The sequence below is a fragment of the Myotis brandtii genome, unplaced genomic scaffold (genome assembly GCF_000412655.1).
Source record: "Myotis brandtii unplaced genomic scaffold, ASM41265v1 scaffold468, whole genome shotgun sequence".
Lineage (NCBI taxonomy): Eukaryota > Metazoa > Chordata > Mammalia > Chiroptera > Vespertilionidae > Myotis > Myotis brandtii.
In genome coordinates this window covers 963,816-980,215 of record NW_005367874.1, presented here as the reverse complement: position 1 = coordinate 980,215, position 16,400 = coordinate 963,816, and the positions used below count along the sequence as shown (strand labels likewise).

The 16,400-nt window shown below is 36.6% G+C and overlaps 1 protein-coding gene across 1 annotated transcript in view; it reads right to left on the bottom strand.

Moving 5' to 3' along the window:
- TMEM135 (transmembrane protein 135) overlaps positions 1-16,400 on the bottom strand; it is a 219,920-nt gene that overhangs the window by 7,675 nt on the left and 195,845 nt on the right. Inside the window, exons 8-12 of the mRNA XM_005875638.2 lie at positions 11,645-11,791; positions 9,163-9,232; positions 5,983-6,150; positions 2,918-2,981; positions 1,872-1,948 (exon numbers count right to left, since the gene is read on the bottom strand). Coding sequence (XP_005875700.1) covers positions 1,872-1,948; positions 2,918-2,981; positions 5,983-6,150; positions 9,163-9,232; positions 11,645-11,791 — 526 coding nt within the window. The remainder of the gene's footprint in view (positions 1-1,871; positions 1,949-2,917; positions 2,982-5,982; positions 6,151-9,162; positions 9,233-11,644; positions 11,792-16,400) is intronic.

Sequence of the window (16,400 nt, the reverse complement as noted above, 5' to 3'; positions counted from 1 at the left end):
CAAATTTTTGTGCACCGGGCCTCTAGTACATTTATAAGGTACAGACACATTGCAGTATATTCACAGTGATGAAAATGAAATTCAGATGTGGTAAAATGGCATCATAGATATGTTATATGAAACAGGTATCTTTTGATATATGGAATAATTGTGTTCCTAATTTCTTATGATAAAACCTATCTATTGAACTAGATTCTAAGTTGATGAAGGGAGGGAACCATATCTTAAATTTCTAAATGCTTAACAGCACATAGCACAGCAATGGGAACATAATAGATACTCAATAAATATATCTTGGAAATACTTTTTTCCAAGAAAAAAAGTTGCTTATACAACCGATTTTTATTTAATATTTATTATATAGTAATACAGCACTTTAATATAAAATTAACTTCAATCATAGGGAAACAATCGCCTATTACACCATAGTAAGTAAATCCAACAAAGGACCTGGTAAGTTTAACTTGCTAATTTCCTATATTTGAAAGAGCTCTCAGAAGCACACTGTATATACCAGCTTCTTTGGCCAAGATCAAATATGAGCTGCTGATACGAGACAAAGAGCAATACCATTGCTTGGCTTAAAAACCCTCTAGCCCAGTGGTTCTCAACCTTCTGGCCCTTTAAATACAGTTCCTCATGTTGTGACCCCAACCATAAAATTATTTTCGTTGCTACTTCATAACTGAATTTTGCTATTGTTATGAATCATAATGTAAATATCTGATATGCAGGATGATCTTAGGCGACCCCTGTGAAAGGGTCATTCGACCGCCAAAGGGGTCGTGACCCACAGGTTGAGAACTGCTGCTCTAGCCACTTAGGTTAGCGGCTGTACTGGTGAAACACACCTTTTACAAACTAGGTGTCAATAATGGATTCCCTCAGTGTCAAAGAACATATTTTGCTAGCTAGGGGTTATTTTTTCTCTCTCATTCCCCTTTTCCTCTCCATTAGCAAGACTTGTCAACTCTACTTCCTAAACGTGCTAAATCTGTGTACTTCTCTCAATCTTTTCTGTTACTACACAAACCAGCATCTCCTGTCTTATTTTCCCAGCTTCCAGTCTTGTCTCTAACCCATTTTCTATATAACAGCCAGAATGTTCTCCTTAAAAATATGAATTAAATAATATTATTTCCATGCTTTAAACTCCAATGGCTTCCAATTGCACGGACTGCACTGGCTATATTTTGGTGATATTGTTGATTTACTTATTTTTAAGGAGTTCTTATCCATTGGCCTATTCTTTCAGGAGTCTTTATCCTGAGTTGCTTATGGACAACGTGATTCTGGATTTGGTTTAAAATAAATCAGTACTTGCCCTGGCCAATGTGGCTCAGTTGGCTGAGCATCATCTCATGCACTAAAAGATCACCGGTTTGATTCTCAGTGGGGGCACATGCCTGGGTTGTGGGCCCAATCCCCAGTAGGGGGTGTGCAGGAGGCAGCTGATCAATGTGTCTCTTTCACATCTGTGTTTCTCACTCTTTCTTTCTCTCTCCCTTCCTCTCTCTCTAAAAAAAAAAAAAAAAAAAAAAAAAAAAATCAATCAATAAAATATTATTAAAAATAAAAATGATAAATCAGTACCTGAGAGGTTGGGGTGGGTAGATGAAATGAGATTGGCCAAATGCTTTAATGTTGAAGCTGTGTAATGGGTGCATGAGGGTTAATTACATTATTCTTTCTCCATTTGTGTATATTTAAAAATAATACAAAGAAAGAAGAGTAAATAGAGCAATTGACTTTGTAAATACTTTTATAGGATTAGAATTTGCTTTAAAAAATTAGGATATATATTTGTTGCTAAAGCAGCTTAACAGCTATATATAATTTGGTACTATACATGGATAAAAATGTTTGCTTACCTCCACCAATTTCGAAGCTAAATACATGGAAATTGTTGTGCTTTTATAAAACATCATTGATACTCCTGCCAAAAACCCTGAAACAAATAAGGCAAAACTCATCAGACCTTGAAGTATCTGTTATTAAGTCATTTGGAAATTTAAATTCGCTTAAGTAGGAAAAAAATTGATCTATAGCACTGCCTCTTGTTACATCAAAATCAAAGGCAGTAATATACTTAATAACATTAAAATGGGTGAGTTCTTATTATCATATATTTTTAAATTAAGAAATTGACCTCAGAGTTAGCGACACACAGTTCTGATACATATATTACAAGAAACTTCACATTCTAAATTTAACTTTAAAATAGTGGTGATTTTACCAAACATAATAATTTTCAAAAATAATTTTTAAAGGCTATTGGTATTATTTCTAATTGTAAGTGAAAATAATTACTCATCTGTTCTCCTAACAGCTCAAATTATTTTTAGTGCGATCATCACACTTCTTTCCATATTACTGTCTTCATTTTATAAATGGAAAACCAAGGTGGGAGGAGACCTGAGATTCTAATAATAGGAAAATTACCAATAAATGCCTGAAAAAATTGTCTACTCAACTTAAATAGTACATATAATACACTTGTAGAAAATTTTCTTTAGTTTTTATAAAATTATTTACATGCCTAAAAAATAATAAAAATTATTAAAATATGTCACTTACCATTGGTAAAAACAGAATATTTTAAGAAATCTAATTTCATTTAAAATAGTACCATAGTCACTTCTATAATATTTTAAGACTTCATGTTCTTTTGTGACACATTCCCTAGGATTTCTGGCCTGTAGGAGGGCAGATATATTGTCAACTCAAAACACCAGATGGCAAGAGTGCCTTGATAGTTAAACTTCACAAATACAAAATGTTTAGACTAATGCCTCAATAGGGATTCTATTACAGAGAAAAGAAGATACAAAGAGATCAGATAAATTTGGAAACTATTTCTGATTCATTTCTACCACTGATTGATACAATAATGATTCTTTTTTAATCATTGCTTTACCAGCTATAATAGCATGCAGTTCATCATCCAGGTTTCTGACCCAGCGCAGGAAGCAACTAGTACCCTGTGTCAAAAAGAAAATACAGTGACTTCAGTTGTTTCATTTCTAGAAAAAAAATGCATGTAGATTCTACTTTGGTCTACATGCAGAATACTGGGGAAAAGTATCAATCCCACTCTAACAAGGAGAGAAAGCTGGATAAACTACAAATCTGTCAAGCCAGAATTCTATACCCAGAAGTGACATTTTTCAGTCTGAAGGTGAAAAAAGACTTTCTCGGACAGACAGAAGCTGAAAAAAAATCATCACCTGCAGAACTGCACTACCAGAAATGTTACCGAGGTAGTTCTGCGTGCAGAAGGAATCTGATACCAGATAAAAAAACTAGATCTGCAAAAAGAAATGAAGTGCTCCTGAAATGGTAAAATGAAGGCAAATGTTCAACTGTTGTAAAACTGAATTAACTGTCTAAAGCAGAGGTCAGAAAACTATGTACGGCTCACTAGCTAAATCTGCCCTGCCATTTGCTTTTACAGTGGGGCCTTGACTTACGAGTGTCCCGAATAACGAGTTTTTGGAGATACTTGAGATACCAGCTGTCTCTCGGCCGATTTTTTGCATTGAGTTGATAGAGTAATTTGAGTTAACGAGCTCGGTCTCGGAACGAATTAAACTCGTAAGTCAAGGCCCCACTGTATATGGTTCGTGAGCTAAGATTGTCTTTTATACTTCTAAATGGATAAAAATAAATACAAAAATAATATATTGCGACACGTGAAAATTATATAAAATTCTAATTACAATGTGATAATAGTTTTATTGGTATACTGCCATGCTCATTCATTTATGTATTGTCTTTGGCTGCTTCCATAGAACAGACAGTTGAGTAGTCGTGACAGAGACCATATATGTAGTCCACAAAGTTTAAAATATTTACTATCTGGCCCTGGCTGGTTTGGCTTAGTGGATGGAGCGTCGGCCTGCTGACTGAGGGGTCCCAGGTTCGGTTCCGGTCAGGGGCACGTGCCCGGGTTGCAGGTTGGCCCCCAGTTGGGGGCGTGCGGGAGGCAGCCAATTGGTGATTCTCTCTCATCATTGATGTTTCTGTCTCTCTGTCCCTCTCCCTTCCTCTCTGAAATCAATAAAAATATATTTAAAAAAAAATATTTACTATCTGGCCCTTTACAGAAAAAGTCTTCTGACTCCTTATGCAAAACAAAAATAGTAACATTGTGTTGTGGTGTTTATAACATATAAAAAGATAAAAGTGTGGCACAAAAAAAATGGAAAGGAAAAATTAGAATTATGGTGTTGTAAGATTCCTACACTATAATGAAGTGGTATAATATTATATGAAAATGTTTATTATAAATGTTAAGGCAATTACTAAATTTTAAAAAGAGGTATAAATAATAAGCCTACAGTACAGATAGAATACATAAAGCTATTAAAATTAATTTAAAAAATTAAAAAATATTTTTAAAAATCCAGAAGACAGAAAAAGAAAAAAGAGAAAGATGAACAAAATAAAATATGGAACAAATTCAAAACAACTGGCAAGAAGATAAGTTTAAATTCAACCATAACAAATAAATACATTAGGTATAAACAGTCTAAACTCATCAGTTAAAAGATAGAGATTATCAAACTGGATAAAAAAGAACCAACTATTTGCAGTCTAAAAGAAACCAACTTTTAAACTAAAGACAGAAAAATTCAAATAAAAAGATAGAAACAGTACACTATCAAATATAATCAAAAGAAAGTTGGAGTAGTTATATTACTATCAGACAAAGTAGACTTCAGAACAGGGATATCACCAGGGATAAAAAGGAACATTGCAAAATGGAGAAACGGTCACTTCACCAAGAAGACACAGAAGAAATAAGCTGGTTTGTCTTTCTCCTAATAACATTCTTATGAAGATTCTAAAGGCACTGATAATATATATTTTTTAAATTACATACAGCTTTGGAACACACTGTAGGGATATTTTCTATTAAGAGGTTTTCTGACCCACTTGTATTTTCCTTAGTTTAATATCATTAGTTTGTATTACCTAAGCAAATAAATAGTAACAGAAATTTTAAAAAAATGCTCTGAGATATGCTAGATGGTAGAGAATAACCTACGTGAGCAAAAAGTGTTGGATAGTCCACCTGTAAGCACTTAAAAGTTTATATTAAGAATAAATACAAACACTAGAATTAGAAATGAAAAAAAAATGTGATTATCTACCTTTTTTTATAAGTAAATTTGTACATAGCCTTCTTACCCAAAATAATGCCAGAATTCCATTTTTCCAGAAATAATTTTGAGTTTAACATGTGTTTGCAGGTGTATGCATACAGATCGACCTTAGTTATCACATTTATTTAGAATCTATATTTAGAATCTAAATTTTAGCTGCTTAATAATGTGCCAGAAATATTTACATATTAGTAATTCTCATTAAACAAAAGGCCATTATTTAAAGTTGTAGAGTACTGTATCGTTAATATGTGTTTAGGAATGTGCTTATATATGTATGGGTACATTTATAGGAACATGCAAAAAAGGGGTGTAAGAGAGTGTAGTAGGAATAGTGAGTGGAAAAGAAAAATAAGTCATTGCCTATATGTATGTTACAACAGAAATATCATACTGATTCTATTAAGTGTTGTCATCAGTTAGGAGTGTCTGAAATATGTTTAAATTAAAACCAGGCATTAAAAAGAATTTAAAACAAATAGACCAAGCATATTAATGTCATTTTCTTATATTAGAAATGTGAGAAAGTTTGTATTTTCTCAGTGTCTCCGTTATTGGAAAAAAAGTATGTGAGTCTGAAAATCTTTAATATTATGTATAAATGCCAAGTAAGTATGTACTTTCAAGCATATTAAATAACATTTTAAAATAAGAAATTTCTCCAACCTTAATTTCCAATATATTATATACATCTGTGAATACTACAAAAAGAAGCATTTTAAAAAATGATAGATGAGTTAAGGACACAGAGCACATACTAACAATAGCCATGTTATTTATTTCCCATTTTTCCTTTCTCTTCTGAAAGCCTTACCTTGTATATACTAACAAAAGAGCCCAGAAAAGCTCCAAGCTGAAAATTTTCTTTATTGTAGAAGAGAGAAAGCAGCCGTGAGGGCTTTGTAAACAGATGCCTGAACGCAGAGGGGATTCGGAGGCAGCACTGGATCAAGTATCCCACGCTAAACATCCTGATGAAACCCTGGAGAAAATTGGGAGGAAATTCTGATTTACCACCAAGTTTTGAAGTCTGACAGATTTGAATTTCACTGTCTCAGAATAAAACAGGATTCCAAAAAATTAACACAAGTATATTTAACAGCCATTTTCAAAATTAAATGTTAAAACCTCAATTTTAAAACAATTACCTTCAAAATAAGGGCAAAACCTGCAGTAAATAGACTTTCTTTGATTTACAAAGAAAAAAGTTTCACAAGCACCTGGCCAAGCTTGTCTATGCACCAAAATTGACATTTTGTTTATAATAATCAGGATTCGTAATTCCTAAACCACGTCAAAATTTTAGAAACAAAAGCATTTAAATAAGAAGAAGTTAACAAAACCAAGTCCTTTTGGCAACTCCTTACTCATCAGTATGAGCAGGGATTCTTTTGACAGAAAGAGAATTTTATTATTTATCTAGACCTTTGGTATCAACTTTTTAAATGATCAGGTTAAAAGACTTTCCTAGAAAAATAAGTAATTATATCTAGGTTTATATTTCTGCTCAAACATCTCTAGAGAATGGTAGCTTTGAGGTATACTCAACACAACTTGAAAAAGCAAATCTGCTACAAATCCATATTTGCTTCCAACATTCCTTTATATTATCTGCAACTATTTCTGCAGTGCAAAAGGGAACAGAGAGAGGCCTAGTGTTGGTCAATTTTATTTCAGTGTTTAGGAAAATGAAGTTTAGATGTCATTTAACACTGATAGGCTAAAAAATGCCAATTAGCACAAAACAAAAGTTATCAAAAAGAGTAGTATTTTATACATGATTCAACCAATACATTTTAATACTGGTCTCCCATTCTCCTCTCGCCCCAGTGAAATGGGGAAATGTCTACATTCTTAGCAGTGCTTGGCTGCTAAGTGCCAGAGGTCAGATCTATATCTTCCAGAGAACAGCCTTCTTTTTTAGAAAAAAAAAAAAAATTTACTAAGAAGAAACATTCGTTAATTTACCTGAAACTATTTAATACCTGGTTAAAAAATGGAAATTAAATTGTCCAATCAATTAATATAAATTATTAAGCATTGCTTAACTGAAACTGCCTAGTATTAGTTTGAAGCATGAAATGTTCACACTTCTATCTTTGATAACCTTATAATATTAATCTAAAGGATCACACTCATATTCAGTCTTTTCACCCGGTTTTCAAGAGGCCATTCATTCCTCCATCCATTCACCCTTCTATGTATTCAAAAGATATTCACTGATGCCTCTTATGTGCCAAGCATTACACTAGATGCTGGGGGAAAAGCGAAGAAGATACAAAGTTCTTGCCTTCATTGAGGCTTTCATGCTCATTAGAGGAAGAGAAAATAAGTAAGGAAGCTTATAAAACAACAATAATTACAGATTGCAGTAAGTGTTCTGGGAAGTAGGGCACTAGGATTAACTGGTAAGGGAAGGCTACCGAGGATATGACATTTAAGTAGACACAAAAGAGGAGGAGCTAATATGAGAAAAACATTTCAAGTAGCTTAGACAGAAAGCACAAAGCCAAAAATGAGATTGGGTATGAGAAAGCAGTCAAAAGTTACTGTGAATGGAGTACAGTGAGCTGAGAGGAATGTAATCATTTGATTATTTACCCAGGGATATGATTTAACATGTGGTGTAACGGAGTCCTTGGGATCATGAGGTGCACTGTCAAAATATTTTACTATATTTCTGTAGTAAATTCCTTGCCCACAGGTCTCAAAATTTTATATTCATAGACAAAATACTCCAATTTATACATAAATTACCAAGTTTATAGGAGTGGTACGCATTAGAAAGAAAGACTACATTTTTTTTCATTGCTTAGCAATGCTCATTAATTTTCTCATATAATTTTAATATTACCCTCCTCTTCCCAAACTTTCTCAAGTACTTCTGATTTAATCAGATGCTTCTCTTGGTTTCCCTCCTGAGGTCTCCCCTTGAAAAAGAGTGATGTCCAGTTGGAGGGAAGAATAACTCTGGGAATGGCAGAGGGGCAGACTCTGAGGCTGCCAGCAATGATGTTTTTTGTTCTTTTTTGCCATTTTAAAAGTGCAGCAGGAAATCAGATTTGGAAGGAGTGTGTCAAAAACCATTGCACAACTGAAAAAATACTCCACCGCTCTTACACCTGGTCACGTCTTTGGGGACTCCAAGGGTAAGGTATTGGCTTGGGCTAACGCCGCTATCAGCACTGGGCCACAGGCATGCATTCAGAAGCACTAATGTGACACAGTCCCTCCCTTCTCGAGTGACCGTCAGGAGGCTGTCTTTGGGGATGCTGTACAACTCTGCCCTTATCAGCAACTGAGTGCGGATCAGATGTTGTAAGAAAGATCATAAACTTTTTAAAGCGTCAGAATTGCTAGAGTACCATCCAAAACTGGAGAACTTGTAGCAGCAGGTGGTGCCATCTGTGCCAGACTAAGTGTAAGGAAAATAACTTCCTTCCCAGAGTGGGTGGTGATGGGGGTGGGTAGGGAGAGTCACACTGGTACACTAATATATTAGGGAGCAAGGAATTTATGCCAGTGGGCACAGCTAACTTGCTTAATGCAGAGCAACTGTGGACATGCTCTAGTTACTCTATGCCTAAAAAAAATGTAGCAGCTTTACAAGTCCAAAACCAAACGCTACTGTACCAGACTATGCGTGTGCGTGGGTGACTGCTGATCTGCCAGCACACAACACAGTCCAGGGGCCTTGTCTTTTTTGTTGTGTTGTTTCACCCTGTCTTCTACTTTGTAAGTTTTACACTAATTTTTAAATAAGCAAATTTTAAAATTATTTAACTAAAGATCTGGTAAGTGAACATTAAGTTAAATGGTTACTATATATCACAAAATGCTTATTTTTCAAGTCAAATGCAAGGAATGATAGGAATTATTGTCAACTTTTCAATTTACTTTGAAATTATATTTTAATAAATAAGTTATTTCTATATTTAATTTAGAAATATAGAAATTGGTTTATTTAATAAAGAAGATACTTTTATGTACTTACTTTAATGCAATAAGAGATGCAATTATCTTCATAGTGTTTGCAACATCTATGCCTTGGTCCATGCTTACATCTGAAATTAAAGCAAAACACTAATTATAATTAAAATGTGTGTAGATCTGCATAAACCTCTCTAACCAAAAAAGCAGAAATCATTACCTACTTGTTTCTAAATGTGTGCATCTTTTGGTTTCTTAGGACATACAGAAGCAAAGATAACAGATTCTTTCCTTTGCTGCTCACCATTTGACACATTGTATAAAATACGTGACTGTAGTCAAAACACTTTAATGTGGAACAGAAAAACCACAGTGGTAAATATCTGTGACTAAATATTAAAAATATGCATATATATCTCTTTACTCTGCCAGAGCTTTTGGAAGCTTTAAATCACTTGTTGTAGAATATAATGGCCATAAATCATCCATGAAGTCAGCACTTGAGCAAAAATCGTAATGAGAATGTGTTCAAGTTACAGGAATTTATACTTAATTATATTTGAGAGAAAGCATCTGGAAAAGAAACATGATACAGTATTGGAATTCAAAATTCAGTTTTTAAAATAAATATAGATATAGATCGTGGGGGAATTTGAAAGTAGGTTATTTGTGATTTAACCATAAAGCACTTAGTCCTCGAGTACTTAATAAACATTTCTGCTGGGAGGACTACTGTTCAAGACACACTCATTGTGATTTTTTGGTGTGCAGACTCCGGCACCATTTATGTACTCTGGGCATAAAAAAGTAAGGAGGACATCTAACGAGGGTTTAGCTATCCCCCTTTCTCTTTGAAGAGTAGTTTTTATAACTCTTCGATGGTGGGTAATGAATTAGCTTCTTGGTTGAAACACACTCACTCCTGCTTATAACAATTACTTGTAGAGTGATATTCCGGCTCCACACATCTGTAGTTCCATGTGCAAATTGATTAGCAAGACTTTTTCTGAAATCCAATTCTGCTCTGTGGCTGGAGTCTACAGGCAGCCTTTTCTACTCAAGGGTGACAGCAACAGTTCACATGGACCACAGCCCTTATATCATTAGGATGACAGAACATATCTGGTCACGTGAAGTTGCTGAGTGATTAAAGCTGGGGGCCTGAGAAGACGTGAATCAGAGAAGAGGTGCCTTATGTAAACCATCACTCTTCACACAGCTAAGTGTCCTCTCAAAGACATTTCTCAGCCATTGCTACCAGAACTACAACAGAAGTTATTAAACTCTCTTTGCTAGTGCAGTTAAATTCTGATAGCAACTGCACTGTCATTTACTCTTTCCTTATGCTTTCATTACAATGGCTTCCTAAGTTCTGGTCTGCCCAGGCCCTGCATTTTCTGCTCTGCTTCTGTATTATCTGCATCTGCTCTCATACCAGTGCACTCCCTGAGGCTACTAGACAAGTCCTGCCATGACCTGATCAGTTCTGACCCCATGGCATCACTCGCCCGCAGGATACATTCTCTGCATTCCCAAACGATTCCTGCTGAAATGATGTCCTAAGAGGAACCCCTTCCCCCTTCTCTCCACTAAGGTAACCCATAACTATTTGAACTTGCTATTAAGCAAATTCTTGATCTTAATAAGATCACTACCATAATTATTCCTGCCTTCTACCATTCCTTTTTGTTCTCTTAGCTTCTGTATGTGGTGTATGCCAAAATGAAGAGAAAGTCTTTAAATTCAGTAAACATTTTGAGCACCTACTTTGTGCTCATGAATGTGAGGCAAGTCATATGTTATTTCATTTAATGCACACAACACTCCTCAATAGAGATTATAAACCCTGGTTAACCCAGGAGGACTTTGGGATACAGCCAGCAGGGGCAAAATGAGAGCCAAACGTAGGTCTTCCAATTCCTTAAAGGGCCTCAGATTCCCTTAACTGACCCCCTGACTTTCTATATTGCCCACTCATGTCATATTCTCTAAAACATCACTACCAATATTATTTTAATCAGCTGATTTAATTTTAAACCATTAAATTTATTTTCTTAAATATTTACACTTGAAATACAAATCAAGGCTTATTTGTATGAAATATAGACTTCTTTGTAAAAAATACAATTAAAGATTTATTTTCTTTCCAAAGCCCTAAACACTTCCACTCTTGCAAAACATCCTTTACTTAAGGCTTGCTCCTTATTATTCCTGCATCTTGAATCTCTCTCAGGACTTTTCTTTCTCCTTTCCAAACTTGGCACATTTGATTAGCACATGTTAATTATTCCTAAAGTTCCCTACTCTAGACTCCTGCAATTCTGTCTTGTTTGCAATAGAAAAGTATTTCAATTTCATGTAACCTATTTTAAAGGCATATGGTTATCTATAGTCGTGCCAGAAATATTAATAACATTCAGTTGCCATCAAAATTCTGCAAAAAAATTACCATCACCTGAAAAACAAACACAAAAATACCTTTGCATAGTACAAATATTATATAAAACAAGACAAAGTGTGCTAAAATATCAAGATAAAGAACTCACATTGAATCCACAAGCTTCCTGACTAGAGCAATTATATTCATTCCTCTAGATTTTTCCTCCTGTTTTTCTGTCTTTTGTTCCACTTTTGCATATGCTGTCTCTGGGGAATAAGAATGTGTGGGAATTTCTTCCTTCCCCACAATGAACCTAAAGAAAAAAGCACAATGTGAGGCATTTTTCACCGTTTTTTTTTAAAATATCAATGAGAAAATAAACTGATTTTGTTTATATATAAATAAAATATGGAAAATACCTTATCATTTGAAATATTTTTCACAATATATGTCAAATCTAAACAATGTATTAAAAGTTAAAAATTGGCTTTTGAAATCTGAATACTCAAAAAATGTCAATAGTCACTTGTTTGACAATGCAGGTTTTTTAAAAATTAAATTAACCAAGTAAAATATAACAGTGCTTTTATAAAGCACCCTTTTAAATTAAGTCACCACTTTTCTAAGCTATTACACACAAAGTTTTTTCAAACAAAGAAGCAGATTAACTTGGATCAACTAGTTAATGACAAAAATTCATTTTATCTCTAAAACTTATTAGTTACAATTTAATGTGTTTCTCATTTTTTAGTGAAAGTTTATATCTAATGTCACTTTAAGTAGTTGCAGTGCCGTATAAGGCCATCTACAGTATATACACACACCTGACCCGAGTTGCTTCCAGAGACTTTTCTACATGAGCAGCCTCTTCAGCTCCGCTGCGGACTTTCCTAAGATCTCTCAAAGACCCACAAACCCCAAACAAGCAGCAGCTGGGCTTGGTATGCCCTGCACCTCTTACGAAGCAGCCCCAAGCCCAGTATAAGGGGTAACTGGTCTCAATATACTTTGCAATTTCCATCAGGTGGCCTCAAGCCTGACATAAGCTGTGTCCAGTGCTGGCCTGAATATAACTCAAGTAAGTGGCCAAAAACCCAGCACAAGGCAGCTGGCCTCAACTTACATTCTGGGGCCCACTAAAGGGTCCCAGGCCCAGAATGGCAACCAGTCTTGGTTCACAGCGTAACCTCTCCCAAACACCTCCAAGTTTAGCAAAAGCAGCAACAAACCACAGATCACTTTGTAGCTCCCACTAGTCAGCCCAAGCCAGGAGTAGCTGACCTTGGCCTATACCACAGCCTCTCCCAAGAGCCTCCAGAATCAACAAACCCAGGGGCCTGCTTCAAATTACACCACAGCAGCACCCAACCAGGTCCACAAACAACACACCCAAAAGGCAGACTTGGCTGGCACCAGAGCCCCACTAAAGCAACTGCTGCACTGTGGGATGGTCTGCCGTAGTTCAGCCAGTCAGCCTGAGAGACAATCCCACGCACTGATGTCCCAACAGCAATCAAGGCTCACCTACAACAGAAGGGCACACACAACACCTGAGACCACCTGAACCACCTGCCTGAGATGAACAGGGACACTACACACTGAGTCTCACAGAATACCTACTACATAAGGCCACTCTGCCAAGAGTGGGAGACATAGCAGATCTACCTAATACACAGAAACAAACATGGGGAGTCAGACAAAATGTAGAGACAAAGAAACATGTCCCAAATGAAAGAACAGAACAGGAGAAAAACTTCAGAAAAAGAACTGAACAAAATGGAGACAAGCAATCTACCAGATGCAAAACACTGGTTATAAGGATGCTCAAGGAACTTAGGGAAATAGTAGATGAACTCATTGAGAAGAGACAGGAAACAAACTCAACAAAGAGACAGGAAACAAACAAAAGGAACTTAGGGAAATAGTAGATGAACTCATTGAGAATGTCAACAAAGAGACAGGAAACAAACAAACAAAAAAATCAGTTCGAAATGAAGAATATATTAGAGGGAATCAAGAACAGATTAGATGAAGTAGTTTATCAAATGAGCAATCTGGAAGACAAGGTAGCAGAAAACACCCTATCTGAACAGCAAAGAAAAAAAAAATAGAATAGTTTAAGGGACCCTTGGTACAACATCAAGCATACCAACATTTGCATCATAGGGATATCAGAAGGAGAAAAGAGCAAAGGATTAAAACTTTTTTGAAGAAATAATGACTGAAAACTTCCCTAACCTGGTGATGGAAATAGACATACAAGTCCAGAAAGCACAGAGAGTCACAAACTTGGTGAACCTGAAGAGTCCCACACTAAGACACATCATAGTTAAAATGCTGAAGGTGAACGATAAGTAGAGAATCATAAAAGTAGTGACAGAAAAGCAGTTAATTATGTATAAGGCAGCTCCCATAGGACTGTGAACTGATTTCTCAACAGAAACTCTGCAGGCCAGAAGACACTGGCACAAATATACAAAGTGATGAAAAGCAAAGACCTACATCCAAGATTATTATACTTAGCAAGTCTATCATTTAGAATAGAAGGAAAGATAAAGAGCTTCCCAGACAAGAAAAAGCTAAGGAAATTCATCACCACTAACCCAGTAGTACAGAAAATGTTAAAGGTACTCCTTTAAGTAGAAAAGATCAAAACTATGAATAAGAAAAAAAATTCTCACAAAGGTAAACAGTAAAAGCAGGGGATCAACCAACTATAAAGCTAGTACAAAGGTTAAAAGGCAAAGGTAGAAAGATGATGAGTAATTACAATAAATTAAGGAATACACACAAATACATATACAAAAAGTAAAAACAATGACAAAAACATAAACATGGAGGGGATGAGTAAAAATTGTAGTTATTTTAGAATGTGTTTGAACTTAGGTACTTAAAGTAGACAGCTATAAACATAGCTTGGTATATGTGAAGCACATGGTAACCACAAACCAAAAACCTACAAGAAATAAAAAGGAATCCAAATATGACACTACACAAAGTCAACAGCATACAAGAAAAGAGCAAAATAAATAAGAAACAGAGAAGAAATACAAAAATAGTCATAAAGTAATACCTATCAATAATTACTTTAAATGTAAGTGGACTAACTGCTTCAATCAAAGGACACAGTATGGCTAATATCTAAAGCAATCTTGAGAAAGAACACATTTGAAGGTATGTAACCTGATATCAAACTATATTACAAGGCTATAGTAATCAAAACAGCATGATTGGCATAAACAGAGACACATAGATCAATGGAACAGAATAAAGAACACAAAAAAAACTCATGTCTATATGGAATTAGTCTATGACAAAGAAGGCAAGAATATACAATGGGATAAAGACAGTATCTTCAATAAGTGGTGTTGGGAAAACTGGACAGGGAAGGAAACCACCAACAAAATGAAATGATAACCTATTGAATGGGAGAAGATATTCGCCAATGATACATCCAACAAAGGGTTAAAAATCAAACTATATATGGAACTCATACAACTTAACACCAAAAAGAAAACAGTCTGTTTTAAAAATGGGCAGAGGATCTGAATAGACATTTCTCCAAAGAAGACATATAGATGACCAATCTATACTAATAAAATAGTAATATGCTAATTAGACTGGGTCGACCAGACATCTTCCGGTCATCCTGCCTTCCTTCCAGACAAAGCCACAGTGGCGGGGGCCAAGGCAGAGGCAGTTAGGGGCGAGATCAGGCCGGCGCGGGGGAGCAAGTAGTTAGGGGCGCGATCAGGCCAGCGTGGGGAGCAAGCAGTTAGGGGCGTAATCATGCCCATGGGGGAGGGAAGTTGGGGATGATCAGACCGGCAGGGAAGAGTAGTTAGGGGTTGATCAGGCCAGCAGGCAGAGGTGGTTAGGGGCAATAAGGGAGGGAGGCAGGCGGGCGAGCGGTTAGAAGCCAGTGGTCCCGGATTGTGAGAGGGATGTCCGACTGCTGGAATCGGGCCTAAACCGGCAGTCGGACATCCCCCGAGGCATCCCAGACTGGAGAGGGTGCAGGCCTGGCTGAGGGACATCCCCCCACCCATGCACAAGTTTTGTGCACCGGGCCTCTAGTCCTATATAATAAAAGCCTAGGTGGCGGCACACCCTTGCGTGATGTCGTCACAAGATGGCCACCACAAGATGGCCGGCAGGGGAGGGCAGTTGTGGGCAAACAGGCTGGCAGGAGAGGGCAGTTGGGGGCGATTGGGCCAGCAGGGGAGGGCAGTTGGGGCAATCAGGCCGGCAGGGGAGTGGTTAGGGGATGATTAGGCTGGCAGGCAGAAGTGGTTAGGGGCAATCAGGCAGGCAGGCAGGCGAGCAGTTCTGAGCCAGCAGTCCCAGATTGTGAGCTGGACATCCCCTAAGGGGTTCCAGATTGAAGTGGGTGCAGGCTGGGCTGAGTGACACCAACCCCCCCCCCATGCACGAATTTAGTGCACTGGGCCTCTAGTACATATATAAAAAGATGGTGAATGTCACTAATCATAAGAGAAATGCAGATTAAAACCACAATCAGATATCACCTCACGTCTGTCAGAATGGCTACCATCAATAAATAAATAAACAGGTGTGGGCGAGGATGTGGAGAAAGGGAACCCTCATGCATTATTGGTGGGATTTCAAATTGGTGGAGCTACTATGGAAAACAGTACAGAGGTTCCTCAAAAAATTAAAGTAGAACTACCATATGACTCAGAAAATCCACTTCCGGGTATTTATCCAAAGGAATTCAAAACACTACTTTAAAAAGATATATGCACCCCTATGTTCATTGTAGCATTATAGCCAAAATGTTCATCAATAGATAAAGATATAATACACACACACACACTAGAGGCCCAGTGTACAAAAATTTGTGCACTCGGCAGGGGGGGGGGGTCCCCTCAGCCCCGCCTGTGCCCTCTCCCAGGCTGGGG